Genomic DNA, 19,050 nt, shown 5'->3' on the forward strand with positions numbered 1-19,050 from the left:
GGGAGAGAACTCATTGGGACTTTTTAAAACTAAATGTCCCCTTTTTTTGCTTTTATTCCGTATAAACATGGGGGGGGTGGCGAAAAGGCTGTTCCCTCATTTTGGAGGTGGGATCTTGTGGTGAAACTTCCAGGAATAAGTCTAACTGGTTCCTGAGAGGGGTTGGCAAATATTAACTCACCTCAGTCTGACAACAGCCTTGTACTTCGAGTAGGTATTGGATTAGTGGGAGATTTAAATTGCAGCGAATTAGACTTGCCCCCCACTCCCCAGCAACCCATGACTACTAAACCAGCAGTAAAATAAATTTTATTAGTCATGAGTAAGGCTTACATTAACACTGCAACGAAGTTACTGTGAAATTCCCCTAGTCGCCACAGTTTGGTGCCTGTTTGGGTCAATACACCTAACCAGCATGTCTTTCAGAATGTGGGAAGAAACCAGAGCAGGTTGAAATCCACACAGACATGGGGAGAACGTGCAAACTCCACACAGACAATGACCCAAGCTGGGAGTCAAACCTGGGTCCCTGATGCTGTGAGGCAGCAGTTCTAACTGCTCTGCCACAGCGTTGCCCCAATAGTGTGAATAGAAGGGGCTGAGAGGTTAAAACCCACTGCTACAGACTGACCCTCAGTAACTGGGTGATGTAACGACCCCTCATGGTATGGGCTGTGCAGGGAAAAGGATAGAAAGCACTTCTGGTGCTGTGCTGTGAACCAGTTGTGTTTCTTGCAGGTGTTGAGGTTGGGAAACCCACTCATTTTACCGTCTACACTAAAGGAGCAGGCAAGGCTATATTGGATGTGCAGTTCAGCGGTGCTGCAAAGGGAGAAGCCGTCCGTGACTTTGAAATTATCGACAACCATGACTACTCGTACACTGTGAAATACACTGCTGTGCAGCAGGTAGGAGTGTGTCAGGGTTAAGGTGTTGTACCCAGTGAAGCAGTACTAGGTTTGGGGGCTTTGTGACTAGTGGATAGTGTCAGAATTTAGGGATTGTAATAAGGTGGGGTGTAATGCTGTCTTTAGGGTGAATTTACACAATGGGGGTGGGGAAGAGACATTTGTACCCAGGAGGCAGTGCCAGGGTTTGGGGGAGTTGTACCTAGTAAGGGCAGTATACCTTTTGTGTTTCCCTATCTATGCTACTGTCTTGTTTCAGGGTAATCTGCTGGTGACAGTGACCTATGGGGGTGACCAGGTTCCAAAGAGTCCGTTCACTGTGAGTGTGGCGCCATCTCTTGATCTGAACAAGGTTAAAGTTCAGGGACTGAACAACAGTAAGATCATTAAATCTCTTGTGAATTATTTCAGCTGTCAGATTCTAGGATTGAGTATGGTGTGATGACTTGGAAGCCTCAACCATAACACTTACTGAGTGTGCTTGCTGTTCCTCCTCCTCCTCCTTCCTGCTGCTTTCCAGATTACTGCAATGGTCATGTCACCATTTCTGAACAGTGCTTAGAACCACATGGAAGTTGGGTCTGTGATGCAGATGTCCTGATGTTCCTTGTAATACTATCTGATGTGCTAAATGCCCTTGAGGATAGAGCGAGAGCGAGAATTGTCTGTCTGCCGGAATGAGTGGTTAGATTAACGTGCTGAAGCTTGGAGGCTGAAACCTATAGGCAGATACGTACTTTGTATAAATACAGTGACTGCATTCACCTGCTGAGTCAGGAATGAGTGCATTGGATCCCCCGAGCACTATTTCTGCTTTGACCTGTTTGCTGTTTGGCTCCACCTTAGCAACATCATCTGTTTTAGCTCCCACCTCCTGCTTTTGTTACCCTCACTTGTGTTCCAGTGCTCTCCTGGCTGTCCATCCATCTTCCACCCTTAACCATCCAAAATGCTGCTCCTAATATCCTAACTTTTATCATGGTTTTTTTTTCACCAATCGTCTCTTTAAAATTTTCATCCTTGTTTTCAAATCTCTCTATGGCCTTGTCCTTCTATTGCAGTAGTTCCTCAGACCTACTACCCTTAAAGTTATCTGTTTTCCTGCTTGAACTTCCCAATTTTAATTGCTCTACCATGGGTGACCATGCTGTCAGCTTCCTGTGCCCTAAATAAGTCACCTTGCTAAACCACTGTTCCATTCTCTCCTTTTTTAAAGATGTCCCTTCAAACCTGCCTCTTTGACTAAGTGTTGAATTACTTATCATAATCTTGTGGCTTGTTAGATTTAGTATTTGTATTTTTTTGTGACTCCAATGTCAGATTTGTCTGATATTACACCTGTAAGTGCCTAAGGATATTTTTGTGTTAAAGGTACTGTATATAATGCAAGCTATTTCTATTGCAGAGGTTGACGTTGGGAAGGATCAGGAATTCAGCATTAACACACGAGGTGCGGGAGGTCAAGGGAAAGTTGATGTAAAGATCACCTCTCCATCCCGCCGTCCTATTCCATGCAAGGTGGAGACTGATTCCACCAATGACATTCACTCGGTGAAGTACATGCCACCTGAGGAAGGGCCATACAAAGTGGACATTAGCTATGATGGGCACCCGGTACCTGGAAGCCCCTTCACAGTGGAGGGGGTCATGCCCCCTGACCCCACCAAGGTGAGCAAAGGTCAAAGATTGCCAGATATCAGAACACAACAGTGAGATGGGATCAATCTGTTATGTGGTGGAACTCTAGCCCACTCCATTACCCAAGGTCTCTTACTCCTGGCATGGGAGCTCTCATGGCTGAAAGGGTGAGAACTTGAGGGACACTCCACTCCCTGCTGAGAATCCCTGTTTTCACCAGCAACACTCCTGCCAGGCAAACTCTTTGCTTGTTACACATTGAGTGGATCCTTGCTCACTTTAAAACTGTCCAACTTTTCTTAAAACTTAACAGATGATGAGAATTTTGTGTTCACCGCAATCTAGATTTGGTTAAGGAAATTGGTTACTTCACTGCCTTTATCCATCAACTTTGTCCCCCACTCCATCTGGTGATTTATCATCCATCATCCATTGAAGCCTACCCAGTATTGCAACATCCCAGTTCTTGATAAACAAGTGCAGTTTACCTGACCTCAATCACCCTTTTTTTGATCTTTTAAATTTTACCTTCAGTGAAGACTCTGTGGTTGATGGAAGCACTCACTTGAGTTTAGAAGATCATGGATTCAAAATCTATTCCAGAGACTTGAGCACATAATCCAGTGCAATTATAAGGGAGTGTCTTGCTGTTGGAGAGTCAGTGAGGGATTGCTGAATTATCTGTTAAACCAAGACTCGTTTGTCCCCTTATGTGGTCTAAAAAGATTTCATTACACCATTTTTTGGAGACAAGCAGGATATTTCACCTGACCAATATTAATCTTTCAACCATCATCACCTAAAACTCCTGTATCTGGTCATTATTGTGTAGCTGTTTGGTGGACCTTGCTGTGTAAATTGATTGTGTTCCATATAACAACTTCAAAAGTACTTTGGCTGTAAAGCATTTTGAACTTAGAGGCTATGACAGCTTTCATCCTAGAGTCTTAAAGGAAGTGGTTACTGAGATGTACTTTTCTAAGTACATAATTCATGAAATGTTGTTGTGCAGGTGTAGCAAGTGGTTTGGAAGGCAAATGGAAATGGACTATAAAAGATGGGAAGTTATTGCTGTTGTACAAAATGTTGTTGAGGCCATATCTACTGTGTACAGTTTTGGTGTCTCTATTTAAGGAAGGATATAATTGCGTTAGAAGCAGTCCAAAGAGAGCTCACTCAGCTGATTCCTGGGAGAAGAGGGTTATCTTTGGGCTTGCACCTGATGGAGTTTAAAATAATAAGAGATCTTATTGAAACATGATATCCTGAAGGGACGTGGCAGGATGGATGCTGAGAGTATGTTTCCCTTTTGGGAGTCTAGAACCAGGATACACAGTTTAAAAATTAGGGATCTCCAATTTTAAGGTGAGAACTTTTTTTTCCCTCCTGAGATCGTTCCCCAAAGAGCAGTAGAGAGTGAGTCTTGGAATATGTTCCAAGTCTTTTGATCAGTAAGGGAGTCAGATTATTAAATGGCAGAGCCAGCTGGCCTCCTAATTCTTCTGTTATGTTCTGGCATTATAGAATTTTTTTATTGAAGAGTTCCTAAGAAGTAACTGAAGGCTCTGACAGGAAGCTGGGACTGTGGTATTGACAACACCTGGTTCCAAGTATATAAATAGTGAGTAAACAAAGGCGTTAATGAGGGGTTATTCCAGCCCAGTTGGCTGGACAGCTGGTTAGTGTTGCAAACAGATGTCAACAAGGTGGGCTCAATTCCAATACTGGCTGAGGTTATTCATAAAGGCCCACCTTCTCAACTCTGCCCCTTGCCTGAGGAATGATGACCCTCTTAAATCATTACCAGTCAGTCCTCCCTCCTGAGGGGAGCAGCCTTTGGTCATTCAGGATCATGGTGACTTTACCTAATGTTGAGATACTACTCTTGATAGTGAGCTTTATATTAATTAAATGAGCAATTCTGGTTCTATTTCAGGTTCGAGCCTATGGTCCAGGCCTCAAAGGTGGCGTGGTTGGAAAAGCTGCTCCCTTTGCCATTGATACCAAGGGTGCTGGTACTGGTGGACTTGGTCTGACTGTGGAAGGTCCTTGTGAAGCTAAGATTGAATGTCAGGATAATGGTGATGGTTCCTGCTCTGTCTCATACCTTCCTACGGAGCCAGGCGAATATACAGTCAATATCCTGTTTGCAGAGGCTCATATCCCAGGATCCCCTTTCAAAGCTGACATTAAACCACTCTTTGACCCCAGCAAAGTCACTGTCAGCGGTCCAGGGCTAGAGCATGGTAAAGTCGGTGAGACAGCAACTTTCACTGTGGACTGTTCCAAGGCAGGGGAAGCTGAGCTGACCATCGAGATTATCTCCGAGTCTGGTGTAAAGGCTGAGGTTCACATTCAGAACAACAGTGATGGAACTTTTGGGATCACCTACATTCCACCGTTCCCTGGCATGTACACCATCACTATAAAGTACGGTGGGCATGCAGTCCCCAAATTCCCAGCCCATGTCAGGGTTGACCCAGCCATCGACACTGCAGGGATGAAAGTCTTTGGACCAGGAGTTGAACCTCGTGGTAAGGAAACAGTCTGTACTTGTACCCAACTGCTGTTGTCTTTTTAGATCCTGCAAGAAGAGCTCTTTTGTGGGCATCTAGGGTCAATTGTTGGCTCATGTTGATAATCACAGCATAAGGTCTGGACTCGTGCATTAAAAGCAGGGCTGTAAAAATGTTGGTGAGGTATGTTAGGCGTCTGGCCAGTCAGTAAGGAGTGTCCCTTCATTATTTAAATAGTTGGTGAAAGGTAATGCTTTTGGGCAATACTCAATGTCTTGGATTGATTTGAGGGGAAACTCATTTAAGGGCATCAAGATCATTTATCATTACCCAAGATTGGGTGGATTCTTGGAGGCTTTTTCTCAGCATTAAAATGGTTGCTATGAGAGGACATGGGTTTAAGGTGATGAGTAGGTACAGAGGGAGATGTCAGGAGTAAGTTTTTTTCACTCAGGGTGGTGGGTGAGTGGAATCAGCTGCTGTCAGTGATGGTGGAGGCAAATTCGATAGGGTCTTTTAAGAGACTTCTGGATGAGTACATGGGACTTGATAGGATTTGAGGGTATAGGCAAGCCTAGTAGGTAGCAATATGATTGGCACAACTTGTGGGCCAAAGGGCCTGTTTGTGCTGTAGTTTTTCTATGTTCTGTTATTGTGGAAGGAAACTAAAAAACAGTCTGATCCCACCTCTGCTGTTCCAGGGGTACTTCGGGAGGTCACTACTGAGTTCACTGTGGACACTAGATCTCTTAACAAAACTGGTGGAAACCATATCAAGGTTCGAATTGCCAACCCATCTGGAGCAAAGACTGACAGTTATATCAAGGATAAGGGTGATGGAACATACCATGTGGAGTATACAGCCTATGAAGATGGTAAGTGACAATTCACTTTACACGTTTCTTGTTTTTATTTGTTCTTCAGTTGTGAGCATTACTGGCAAGGTCAGCATTTATTGAAGCCACCATATTGATTCCCAGACAAGTGGGCATCCCATTCCCTGCTGATCCAGTGTTCATTCCGTAGTGAGGTAACTCTGGCTGTTGCTGATCAGCACCAGCAGTCACAAGTATTTTAGAACTTGAGGGGAAAATTATGATCAAGGTTATTAAACTTCTGGAAAGATTATTTGATCTCCAAGAGCAAACCGTTGGGCAGTATACAGATTGAATGGCAAGAAACAAATAAGAGTTTGCTCTTGAAGCCCACACACAACCTGTTGCTGCCCTTTCCTTCCTTCTGTGCCAAGTTGTTGCGCTCCCTCTGTCCTTTGTCCATCCAGAGAAAAGAGTGGGGTTCTCCTTTAACCTAAAAACAGTCATAGAATCCCAATAGTGCAGATAGAGGCCATTCCAACTCCAACAGAACATCCCACCCTGTCCCTGTAACCTTTATGTATTTACTCTGCTAACCCCCTAACCTACACATCCTGGGACACGTCAGCAATTTAGCATGGCCAATCCATCTAACCTGCACATCTTTTGGACTGTGGAAGGAAACCCATTCAGTCACTAGGAAGATGTGCAAACTGTCACCCAGGTCCCTAATGTTGAGGCAGTAGTGCCAACCGCTGCCCACTCATCATTGGACCTCAAAGAAATGAGCAGAATCAATCCTGATACCTGGAATGTTCAGAGTTCCTCAAGGACATTTCTCAGCTCTAAGAACATGGAGCAGGCCATCTAGCCCTTCAAGCCTGCCCCACCATTCAGTAAGATCATGGCTGATCTGAAGTGGATCAGTTCCACTTTCCTGCTTTCTCCCCATAACCCTTAATCCCCTTGCCTACCAGAAACCTATCTACCCGTGACTTAAATATGTTTAGCGAGGTAGCCTCCACCACTTCAACAGGCAGAGATTCACCACCCTTTTTTTTGAGTGAAGAAGTTCCTCATTCTAAACTGTCCCACCCTTTATCTTGAGGCTGTGCTCTCTAGACCTGCTGTCCTTTCTGCGCAGGAAGAACCTCTCGACCTCTACCCTATCCATCCCCTTAATCTTACACATCTCAATAAGATCCCCCCCCTCATCCTTCTAAACTCCAAGTACAAGCCCAGTCTATTCAGCCCCTCTTCATAGTTCAACCCCCTCAACTCTGGTATCAGCCTAGTGAACCTCCTCTGCACTCCCTCCAAGGCCAAAATATCCTTGTGCAAGTGTGGTGACCAAAACTGCACACAGTACTCCAGCTGTGGCCTCACCAGTGCCCTGTACAGTTGCAGCAAGACTTCCCTGCTTTTATATTCAATCCCCCCCTCACTATAAAGGCCAGCATCCCATTTGCCTTCCTGATCACCTGTAGGCTGGGTTTTTGCGACTCGTGCACAAGGACCCCCAGGTCCCTCTGCACTGTAGCATGCTGCAGCTTTTTGCCCTTTTAAATAGTAGTCCCTCCTACTATTATTCCTGCCAAAGTGGATAACCTCACACTTGCCAACATTGTATTCCATCTGCCAGGTCCTCGCCCACTTGCTTAGCCTATCTATATCCCTCTGCAGACTTTCTACACCATCAGCACAAATTTTCCACTTATCTTTGTGTCATCTGCAAATTTCGACACCCTACACTCAGCTCCCTCCGACAAATTATCTATATAAATGGTAAATAGCTGAGGCCCCAGCACTGATCCCTGGGGCACTCCACTAGTCACCAACCGCCAATCAGAATAGCACCCATTGACACCTACTCTGCCTCCTATTAGACAGCCAATCCTCTATCCACGCTAACACCTTACCCCCAACTCCATGCCCCCTAACCTCCGTCTGTAACAAGCTTTTGCATGGCACCTTATCAAACGCCTTCTGAAAATCGAGAAACACCACATCCACCGGTTCCCCTCCGTCCACCGCACTAGTCACATCCTCATAAAGTTCCAATAAATTCATCAGACACGACTTCCCCTTAACGAATCCGTGCTGCATCTGCCCTATCAAACAATTCTTCTCAAGGTGCCTCGCTATTTCTTCTTTGACAGATTCAAGCACTTTTCCTACAAGACGTTAAACTAACTGGCCATAATTCCCTGCCATTTGTCTGCTACCCTTTTTAAACAGCGGCGTAACATTAGCTGTTTTCCAATCTTCCAGCGCTTCCCCGGAATCCAGCGAGGCTTGGAAAATAATCACTAAGGCTGCCAATTTCTCCATCCTCCCAATGGAGTCTTGTCTTCTACTGGGGCAGCAAATGTGTTCAGTCATAGGGCAGGAAGAGAGACCCCCTCCATGGTAGGATCATCATGTACCAGGATGTGACTAACAAACTTGTCCATTTTCGGCTTCTAGGTGGTATCCAAGGTAGGCAGCTGCCTACTGTTGGTCCATTATGGAGACAATACTGATATGTGGATTGCTGCAGTGGGTTACAATTCCATGTTCATCCTTTTTCAGGAATACACGTGATTGAAGTGCTGTATGATGATGTCCCGCTCCCCAAGAGCCCATTCAGAGTAGGAGTCACAGAAGGCTGCGATCCAACCCGTGTTCGGGCCTATGGGCCAGGCCTGGAAGGAGGCCTAGTGAACAAACCTAATCGATTCACAGTGGAGACTAGGTGAGGTGCAGCCTGAGCAGGTAAATAAAGAACCCAAACAATCAGGTAGTACAGAACAAAGATGCACTGGGGCACTCATGTGCATTTTGCTCATATATTTCAGCCATCCATTTAATCTCCTAGGGAACTCTATCATATTTCCTGGTCTCCAAAAACAGCCCAAGAAATCTCCCAACTATACATCCAATCTCTCCATAATCCAGCTGCAGACATTGCCGTACAGTCTGGAATGCACTGGAGGGTGATAGACGCAGGTTGCCTCACATACTTTAGAAAGTACCTGCATGAGCACCTGACTTGAAGGCCAAGTGCTAATAGATGGGATTAGGTGGGAGTTCAGGTGTTTCTTGCAAGTTGGTGCAGACTTGATGGGCCAAGGGGCCTCTTCTGCACTGAGTCTTCCCCCAGGAGTCTTGATCTGTAATGATCCCACTAACCTGCACCCTAGCTCTTGTCTGAAAGATGAATCTCTTGTAGCTCTGTGCCATTTGCTGTTATTGGATCCATAACTGTCCTGTATGGGATAGAGAGATTCTTGTGATCTCTTGCCTCAGTTATGCTGGTGAATTCTGTGGTAGCCATGATGTGTAGATGCCCGATGAAGGGCAGTGCTCCGAAAGCTTGTGACTTGTGCTGCCAAATAAACCTGTTGGACTTTAACCTGGTGTTGAGAATTGAGGACCAGGTATTTCCCATGGAATCCATTTGGAGGTGGAAAATGGGGCTGAACATGCCTGAACCACAAGTTAGAGTTTGGGTGACTCCCAACTGTAATCAATCTCCACTTGGAAAAGGAGATTGTCACTGTCCTAATCTGTATCCTGACCCCTCTCTATATCTTTGCTCAGGGGGGCAGGCACTGGAGGCCTTGGATTGGCAATTGAGGGCCCCTCCGAGGCAAAAATGTCCTGCAAGGACAACAAAGATGGCAGCTGCAGTGTTGAGTACATCCCCTTCACACCTGGAGACTATGATGTCAACATCACATTTGGAGGGCACCCCATTCCAGGTGAGCTGACCTGCTTTGTACTAACTCTGCACTGAGAGTCTACAAATCCCAGTTTCAAATGGAATCGCTTTTACTGATGCATTGGAAACTCGGAGGCTATTCTGTATTTAATCCTGTCTATCATTCGTGTTTGTTGCCTGTCTGCTCTCCTGTGCCATCTTAATGTAATTCTTGGCCTTTCTAAGACCCCATAACAGGAACAAGAGTAGGAAGCCTTTCAGCCTGCCTTGTCATTCACTAATCATAGCTATATTTTTACCTCAACTTTTCACTTGCCTGTTCATTCCTCATGTATAGCCCTTGGTGTCAACAAAAAAAATTTGTGATTTTAGTCTCTAATATCCTCAATGACTATCCTTCAGAGTAAAGACATTTTTTATCTCAATCCAAAATGCCAGGCCCTTTTTTTATTTGGTCCTAAAAACTGATTTCCCCCAGTTTTAGATTCTCCAGTCAGGGAAACAGCCTCCATGTTCACCATGTCAAACCCTTTAAAAATTTTGTTTTGATAAGATCACCTTAACCCCAGAGAACAGATCCATTCTACTTGATCTATGCACATAGGAAAGTGTTCTCTCTCTCATCCTAGAAACAGGCTGGAGAATCCTGCCTTGGGTAAGGAGACAAACGTTGTACTCAGCTATAGTCTCACCAAAGCTCTATATAACTGCAGTTGTTGTTTGTATAAAGCAGCCACCAAGATTTAAGTGTCTTCCTGCAGGATAAATTGTGTTGGGAACTTTGTTTCGTGTGTAGGATATGAGACATGATGTGGTTTTTTTTTGGTTAACAGGCAGTGCATTTCGTGTGCCGGTGAAAGAGTTGGTTGATCCGAGCAAAGTGAAGTGCACAGGTCCTGGGCTGGGTACTGGGGTACGGGCGCATGTACCCCAGACTTTCACAGTTGATTGCAGCAAGGCTGGATTGGCACCCCTCAAAGTGCTGATCCTTGGGCCCACAGGTAAGGCTGGTTGTTCTGGACCACTTGGCTCCATGTTGGGTTTTCTAGAAAGTGTGTGTAAGAGTTGGATGCTGTTGAGGTAGGTGGACATGGTTTATGCTAAACTGATGGAGGGGTGTTAAAAATGGAAGGAGTAAACTGTGACTCTCTTTGTCTCTCCTATGTCTGTTCCAGGTGTATCAGAGCCTGCAAAGGTCATCGATAATGGAGACGGGACACACACTGTTCACTACACACCTGCCACGGATGGCCCCTTCACTGTCTCAGTCAAATATGCAGAGCAGGAAGTTCCTCGCAGGTGAACACTAGATATTGCATCATTGAAAACCTCAAACCCAGCTGGAGTAGAATCACAGAATCCCTAGAGTGCAGAAGGAGACCACTTGGTCCATCAAGCCTGCAGCAACAATAATTCCACCCAGGCCCTATCCCTGTAACCACATGTATTTACCCTGCTAATCCCCCTGACACTAAGGGACAAATTAGTGTGGCCAATCAACCTAACCCACACATCTTTGCCCTGTGGGAAGAAACTGGAGCACCTGGAGGAAACCCATGCAGACATGGGGAGAACACACAAACTCCACACAGTCACCTGAGGCTGGAATTGAACCTGGGTCCCTGGTGTTATGAGACAGCACCTTTTAACCACTGTATTGTGCCCAAACCTGGGCACCAAATTTTAAGAAGATGTCAAAGTTCTGGGAAGGGTGCAGGAGAGATTTACTGGAATGGTAATACAAAGACAAAGGACCATAAATGCTGACATAAAAATATAAAGTGCTAGAAATACTCAGCAGGTCTTGCAGCTTTTATGGAAAGAAACAGTCATTGTTCTAATTGGGTGACCTTTCATAATCTCAAAGGTTAACACTTGCACACCACAGATCTTGCCAGAGCTGCTGAATATGTCCAGCATTTTTACTGAACTCTTCTGGTGATTTCCCTTGTGAATCCAGTACTCTGCAAAGCCATGTGATGAGAAGCAGCATGAATGTTCTGATCTGTCATCAAGAGTTTAACATTTTCAGGCTGATTTTCTTTTTTATCAGAATTTTCACCATGCTTCTCTTCCCATTCTTCATATATTCCCTTCTGTTCCTGGTGTTTATTTAGCTTTCCCTTTTAAATGCAACTATGCTTCTCAGCACAGCTATTGCCGGTGGTACCAACTTCCACATTTGTACCACTAAAGAAATTCCTCATGATTTCCCTACTGGATATATTAGTAATTTAACTTGTATTGATGGTATTGTGGCACAGCCCTACCTCCTAAAGCTTCAGGTGCTGGGAAGTGACTTACTTGCTGCAGGATCTCTAGCCTTTGACCTGCTCTGGTAGCCATAGTATTTGTATAACTAGTTCAGTTTCTAATCAATGGTAACCCCCAAGATGTTTTTGGGGGGTGGGATTCAGCAATGATAATGCCATTGAATATCAAGAAGAGATGGTTGACGACTTTTTGTTGAAATGGCCATTGCCTGGCACTTGTGTGGTGTGACTGTTACTTGGCAGCTTAAATCTGGATATGGTCCAGGTCTTGCAGCATTTGGACATCGGACTGCTTCAGTGTCCGAGTTCTGAATGGTGCTGAACATTGTGATAATCAGCCAACGTCCCCACTTCTGACCTTGGGATGGAGGGCAAGTCATTGAAGATGGTTGGCCTAGGACACCACGCTGAGAAACTCCAGTGAAGTCCTGGAACTGAGATAACTGACCTCCAATAACCACAATCATATTCCTTTGTGCTAGGTATGATTCCAACCAGCAGAGTTTTCCTTCTGATTCTAATAAAATCAGTTTTGCTAGGGTTCCTTTGCCACCCTGCCTTGATGCTAAGAGCAGTGACTCTTGCCTTGCTTCTGAATGAAGAGGATGTGTTGTCTTTGACTATGCAGTCACTGTTTTTGTAACTTTTGAAGACTGTTACCATGCCACCCTTCATTTCTTTCACTAGAGAGAAGAACCCCAGCCTGTTCAGTCTTTCTTAATGGGTATAACTTCTCAGTTCTGTTATCATTCTAATAAATTGTTTTTACATCCTCTCTTGGTAATTTGGGTTCTATGTAAATTTGAATAACTTCTTTGCTTTTCAATTCCATACCCCCTTGAAGTGAATGTCAGCACATTGATTTATTTTCAATGGCCTAATTAGCATGATACTTTGATTTCTGTATCCACATCTTTGTCACCACCCTCCTCACCTACTGCATTTAGACAATCATTTTCAAAAGAATTTGTGACAACTTTTTCTTAAGTGTAACATCTTGCTTATAATTAATGCCCTTTATACCCATGCTCTGGTCATTTTAAAATGTCTACAAGAGCAATGGTCCAAATTACAACCCCTGCAATTACCCAGTGTTTTTCTCTAATATGAAAAGCTACCATTACCACTAATCTCTGCTTCACCTTGGCCAGTACTGTAGCCACACTGCCACTGTCCCTTTTTTTTTTAAACTTGCGGCCTTCAACTTACTATTCTATTAAACGCCGTTTGAAAGTCCATCTACACCTCAATCATACTACTCCCATCAATCCTGTTAGTCATCAACGAACTGGATCAAATTAATTATGCATGATGTGACTTTCTTTGCTACACTTTAATGACATTTTACTGTGCCAAATTGATTTGTGTTCATTTCTCAGTCCTTTCAAGATAAAGGTTCTGCCAACTCATGATGCCAGCAAGGTGAGAGCAAGTGGGCCTGGGCTCAATGCCTCTGGAGTGCCAGCCAGTCTCCCAGTTGAGTTTACCATCGATGCCAGGGATGCTGGAGAAGGACTGCTTACTGTGCAAATTATTGTAAGTCCAGCTCAAGTTTCCTCTCTCTAATCAAAACTTGCCCCTCCCCATCACTTCTGAGTAGTAGCTTGATCTAATGTCCTCAGTGCTGATTTTAAAAAAAAAGTTGAGTTTCCATCAACCATTTGAAGTTTAATCCAGAATGGCTACTGTATAAATAGGTCGTGTGCTGGGTCTTAGTGGCTTATTCATATTCCAATAGTGTGACCTGAGATGGTAGAGGCAGTCTAAGAGTTTGCTCTATGATTGAATGGCTGTTACCAGGTCATTCAGCTGTTGCCCCAACCTGACAGAATATAATTTGATGCAAAATATAATCAATTAGATCATAGGATCTGGTTGTATGGAAAGTTGGGTGTCTCTCTCATTGACTGAGACTCTTCCCAGAAGCTTGGTGAGTGGTGTGAGGGTGGACACATGAACTTGATTTAAAGTTTAGATTTCATTAATCAGCACTTGGATATTCATAACTGATTCATCCTTTCAGGATCCTGAGGGAAAACCAAAAAAGGCAAATATCCGTGATAATGGAGATGGGACATACACTGTGTCCTATCTTCCAGATATGAGTGGACACTACACTATCACCATCAAGTATGGTGGAGATGAAATCCCCTACTCACCATACCGAATCCATGCCATACCAACTGGAGATGCCAGCAAATGTTTGGTAACAGGTATGATCAGTGCTTACCTTCATCTGAAATAGGAGGGGTTGAAATAGATGTATTTTGCCCAGTAGGGGCTCCTTTCTTCTGGGGTACAGAGACTTGGATCTGGTGAGGGAAACCTAGAAGAGTTCCAAGTGGGCTGTTGGCTGAAGGCGCATTAGTTTGTTGCATTTCATTCCCTTCCCTCCCTTTATTCATTTGTGGGATGTAGGCAGTCACTGGCTTTTATTAGCATTTATTGCCCATCCCTAGTTGCCCTTGAAACTGGCTTGCTAGGCCACTTCAGAGGGCAGTTGAGTGTCAATCACATTGCTGTGGCTCTGGACTCGCATGTAGCACAGGCTGGGTAGGGACGACAGATTTCCTTCCCCAAACAACGTTAGTGATCCAGATGGGTTTTGTTGACAATCAACAATGGTTTCATGGTCATCAATAGATTCTTAATTGCAGATTTTTAATTGAATTCAACCCTGCCATGGCAGGATTTGAACCCAGGTGCCCAGAGCATTAGTTTCTGGATTAAAGTGTAGCAGTAATGCCACTAAGCCATTGCCTCCCCGTTCCCTTCACTGCTAGCATGCTGACCCACATGGTTACCTTGCTAACAGAGTATGGTTGCTTTGGAACTGTTATACTTTCAAAAATGAGTGTAGCAAGATTGCAACAACTATCAAAGCTACTGCCAACCAACCAGTGACTCCTTAAGCTCTGGTCAACCTTTTGACCACCTCTAAGTGGCTGGCCAGAGAGGGGCTATAATGATCGGTGGGGATCCTTGGGGAAATGCCACTTGTCACCATTAATCCTGTCTCCTATCTCGTGACCACTTACACAATCAGAGGAGGCCATGAAGTTGGAGACTTGATGGTTCAGTTCCAATCTGAGATGTATGTCTTTTCACATGAGCCAGTACCAGAACCCTGTAGCATGTAGGTGTCAACCAGTGTCCCAACAGTTCAAAAGGTGAATATTCTGGAATCCAGGGATTTATTTTAACCTCTGCGTGTCTTGAAATTCTTGCTGATGTTGATTTGAGCTCTTTGTATTTTTGAGTTTATGGGTGACTGTTTTTAACCGGTTGCTCTCCCTCCCACAGTGTCCATCGGCGGCCATGGACTAGGTGAGTGACCGTCCACCAAACTTGCTCCATTCATCCACAGATGTTCTGTCTCTAACCAGGGAAACCATTAGTTCCCTTGCACTACACCCCCCTTCCCCTCATACAGACCACATCCAAGAGGCCACTGCTCAGTGATCAGAGCAGTATTAAAAACATTAAATGCTGACAATATTCAGATCAGGCAGCATCTGTGTAAAGAGAGACCAACTTGATGTTTTACATCAATGACTTTTCATCGGCTTATTTCCACAGTTGCTGCTACAACTTGTTGAGCAGATCATCAACCTGAAACGTTAACTGTTTGCCTCTTGGCAAATGCTGCTTGACTTGCTGCATATTTTCAAGCATTTTGCTTTCTTTTCAGATTTCCAATGAAAGTATTTCGTTCTTGTGACAGAAACAATTGTGGCTGATTTTACCCTCTAACTCAGGGAATGGAGCTGGATCTCAAGATATATTACCTTTATGACCCCACTGGCCCTATTCCACTGCCCTTTGACCTCTCTGGCTGCGTACCACTGTCCTATGTTGTATGTATGCTGTACTGGGAGACAGTTTTGCTCCCACTAAGGCTGTCTGTACCACTCTTGATCAGCAAGTTGTTTTAAAACTCATTGCCGATACTGTCCTAACTAGTGTGACACAACACGCCATTCAGTACAGTACTCAGTCTGAACCATACCACCCCTTTAGTTGTGATGTCTGATCCATTTCCAGGGGCAGGACTTGGTCCAACCATCCAGATTGGCCAGGAAACAGTCATCACTGTGGATGCCAAGGCTGCTGGCAAAGGGAAGGTCACCTGCAAGGTTTCAACCCCAGATGGAGCTGAACTAGATGTTGATGTGGTTGAGAATAGAGATGGGACATTCGATATTTACTACACGGCACCAGAACCTGGCAAATATGTAATCACCATCCGCTTTGGTGGAGAGCTCATACCCAATAGCCCCTTTCATGTGGTGGTGAGTAATGCCAATTGAACAATACCATGACTTTGAAATTTAAAATGCAAATATTCAGCAGGTTATGGCAGCAATTATGGAGAGAAACATGTCTCGGATCTGTGATCTTGCGTCATAACTGGGGGAACTTGCTGCTGCTCCTTTTTTCAGTTGGGCACATTACAGCCTTCTGGACTCGACGTTTGAGTTCACCAATTTTGGATTTAATCTGTGCTTGTTTTCTTGTTCCTTTTTTCCTTTTTTGGCTGTCTTATTTCAGTCAGCTGCTCACTGCATGGCTTTTGTTTCTTTTTTTTTTCTTGCACCCTCCTTTTGACCCTGAGACTAACTCTTCTGGTATTCATTCTCTCCTGTCTGCTATCCTGTCACGGCCCTTCCCTTCTTGTCTTTGTGCCACCCACCCACCCCTTCCTCAAAACCTCAATTAGATCTCTAACTTCTCCCAGATCTAATGAGGTCACAGACTGGCAATGCTAACTCGGCTTATTTCCGCAGTTCTGCCACTACTTTGAGTATTTACAGCATTTTCACTATTTTAGATTTCTACTGCCTTTTGCTTAATGCCAGTACTCTGATCACACCTTTTTTATATTTCATATAATTAGCATATCATGCCTTTATGCGTCAATCCTATTCTTATGTTAACAAAATGCTAATTATCTTTGGTATAATTTTGAGGGGGTGCAGGAAGAGAAGTGTATGCACATGCATCCTGAAAGGTGGCAAGATGAGTTGAGAAGACTAAAAAAAAAATGCATACCAGTTCTTTTGATTTTGTTTATACTTTATCCAACTATATACAAAGGTTGGGCTAAATCTTTTTAAAACTACTTTCAGTATTGTGCTGAATTCTGGGCTCAACGTTTCTCCTCTGAGGGTAGAGAAGAGATACTTGAGTGGGATTTGGTACTTCAGTTATGTGGAGAAGCTTTGCAGCAGAGATGGTTAAGGGCAGATTTAGTAGGTGTTCAAATCATACTGGTTGACTGTAGGTTATATGAATAAGGAGAGACTGTTTCCAGTAGTAACCAAAGAATCGATTTCAATATCTGGTAAAGCACCAGGAATATTTTTACACAGCAAGTTGTTATATTCTGGAATGTAGTCCCTGAAAGGGTGGTGGAGGTGGATTCAGTAATAACTTTCAAAAGGATAAATGCTTGAAGCCAAAAAGTTGCAGGGCTGTGGAGAACAGGGGAGTGGGACCAACTGAATAAGTTTGACTAAGTTTGAAAGAGCAGGCAGAGCCAGAGTAAATGGTTTGTACTGTATCATTCTATAATTCCATAATTATCTTGTGTTATCTGATCCAAGGAAACCTCCTGGTGGTGAACTGTTCTAATCCCAGGGCTCGTGCATGTAAAATAAGGCTGTCAAAGTGAAAAGTTGCAACAAAAAGTGAATAGAGTTCTGTAAGATGAAGGCAGAACTTGGAAGGGAGCATGGGGATCAGAGGCAATTTCATGCCTAAGGAGAGAAAAGGCAAGATAGTGAGTGAGGGGGAGTGTTGGAGGAAATAAGTGTGGAAGGTTTAGTTACTTGAACACAAGTTGTTTATTCTGCTGCTCAGTGAGATCATGGCTGATCTCTATTTTAAATGTTTACCTCCCTTGTTTTAGTAATCCTAATACCCTTGCCAATCTCAAATTCCACAATCTGATTTGAAATTTTAAATTGTCCTTCAACCTCAGTAGCTTATTGGGGGAGTGAGTTCCAGATTTGCACTACTTTGTGAAGAAGTGTTGTAGGATAGCTTGGAATCTAGTGTAAGATCATGCTCCCTTCCTCTGGATACCACCCCCCCACCACAAACAGAAGAAAATTATTTCTGTTGATTCAATTGAGTCATTCAATTATATTGAATACTATTAATTTTCCTCACAAGGGAGTAAAACCAAGTTTGTGACCTGTACTCAATTTCCGCTTTTGAAAAAAACCCTTCAGAGCCGATATTACTTTCCTGAAATGCAATGGCTAGAACTGAATACATACTTGAGGTCTAACCAAAGATCTGTTGACAACTGTCCCCTCAAATTACTTTTCAAGTCTTTAATGATCTGAGCCTCTTGAACACTCAGTTGTTTGTATTTAATCTGACTGGTGACCCAGCCTGATGTCTGTCTCAGCCTCTAGCAATGAACTGTACATCAAAAAAAACTGGGGAATTTGTGGTACACAAAGATGCAGAAATTCTGGTGAGAATAGTAAAGAAAGCAGAGGGATGCAATAGGTGACAGAACTGTAATTGTACTTGCCTCTCCTGTAGTTCACCATGCTCTGTGTCACCTTTGCACAGATTTTTTTTTGCAAATGAAGGTTTTAGGAGGTTGTGTATTGGACATGTTTAACTTGTAGCTTGCTTCCCATCGCAGGCCTGTGATGCCATTGAGGAGCCTTACGATACGCTGCAGCTACGCCAGCCCTACATGCCTTCCCCTGCTGGCTATCCAACACACTGGGTATAAAATTCAACCACCAACTATTCACTTTGAGCAGGACTTCCTTTCTGTTCCTCTTTGATTTATTTCCTTCACTTTTCTCTTCCCTGCTGTCACTATCTCTCTCTCTATCTCTCTTTAATTTTCTAAAGCCTAAACCATTGAGGTACATTCTATCAATTCTACCTTGCAATGCTGCTGTTATTGGGTCTTCCTCTGTCACTGGTTCTGTTCTCATTGCAAAGCTCATTTTTGAAGTAAAGGTCCTGGTAAATTCTTTGCTCCTTGCAGCAAATGTTGCTGGGTAGGGCTCGCCAGCTGGTTAGGTTGGATGCTATTGGGACATTAGTCATATTCTGACAATCATGAATTAATAACCAGTAAATATATCATTGTTATTGTGAGCACCAGTGGCAACCAGGGTCAAATTGGCACAGATGGATATTTATCTTTTTGCAAGCACTTGG

The 19,050-nt window shown here is 43.9% G+C and overlaps 1 protein-coding gene across 2 annotated transcripts in view; it reads left to right on the plus strand.

The window, feature by feature from the left end:
- flncb (filamin C, gamma b (actin binding protein 280)) overlaps positions 1–19,050 on the plus strand; it is a 75,928-nt gene that overhangs the window by 36,486 nt on the left and 20,392 nt on the right. For both annotated transcript variants that reach the window (XM_080207525.1, XM_080207526.1), the window contains 13 exons: positions 739–908; positions 1,168–1,285; positions 2,314–2,576; positions 4,483–5,080; positions 5,764–5,937; positions 8,449–8,611; positions 9,460–9,620; positions 10,414–10,581; positions 10,756–10,879; positions 13,233–13,389; positions 13,877–14,066; positions 15,157–15,180; positions 15,898–16,145. In XM_080207525.1, coding sequence (XP_080063651.1) covers positions 739–908; positions 1,168–1,285; positions 2,314–2,576; positions 4,483–5,080; positions 5,764–5,937; positions 8,449–8,611; positions 9,460–9,620; positions 10,414–10,581; positions 10,756–10,879; positions 13,233–13,389; positions 13,877–14,066; positions 15,157–15,180; positions 15,898–16,145 — 2,558 coding nt within the window. The remainder of the gene's footprint in view (positions 1–738; positions 909–1,167; positions 1,286–2,313; positions 2,577–4,482; positions 5,081–5,763; positions 5,938–8,448; positions 8,612–9,459; positions 9,621–10,413; positions 10,582–10,755; positions 10,880–13,232; positions 13,390–13,876; positions 14,067–15,156; positions 15,181–15,897; positions 16,146–19,050) is intronic.

The sequence above is a fragment of the Carcharhinus amblyrhynchos genome, chromosome 19 (assembly GCF_965287045.1).
Source record: "Carcharhinus amblyrhynchos chromosome 19, sCarAmb.v2.hapA, whole genome shotgun sequence".
NCBI lineage: Eukaryota > Metazoa > Chordata > Chondrichthyes > Carcharhiniformes > Carcharhinidae > Carcharhinus > Carcharhinus amblyrhynchos.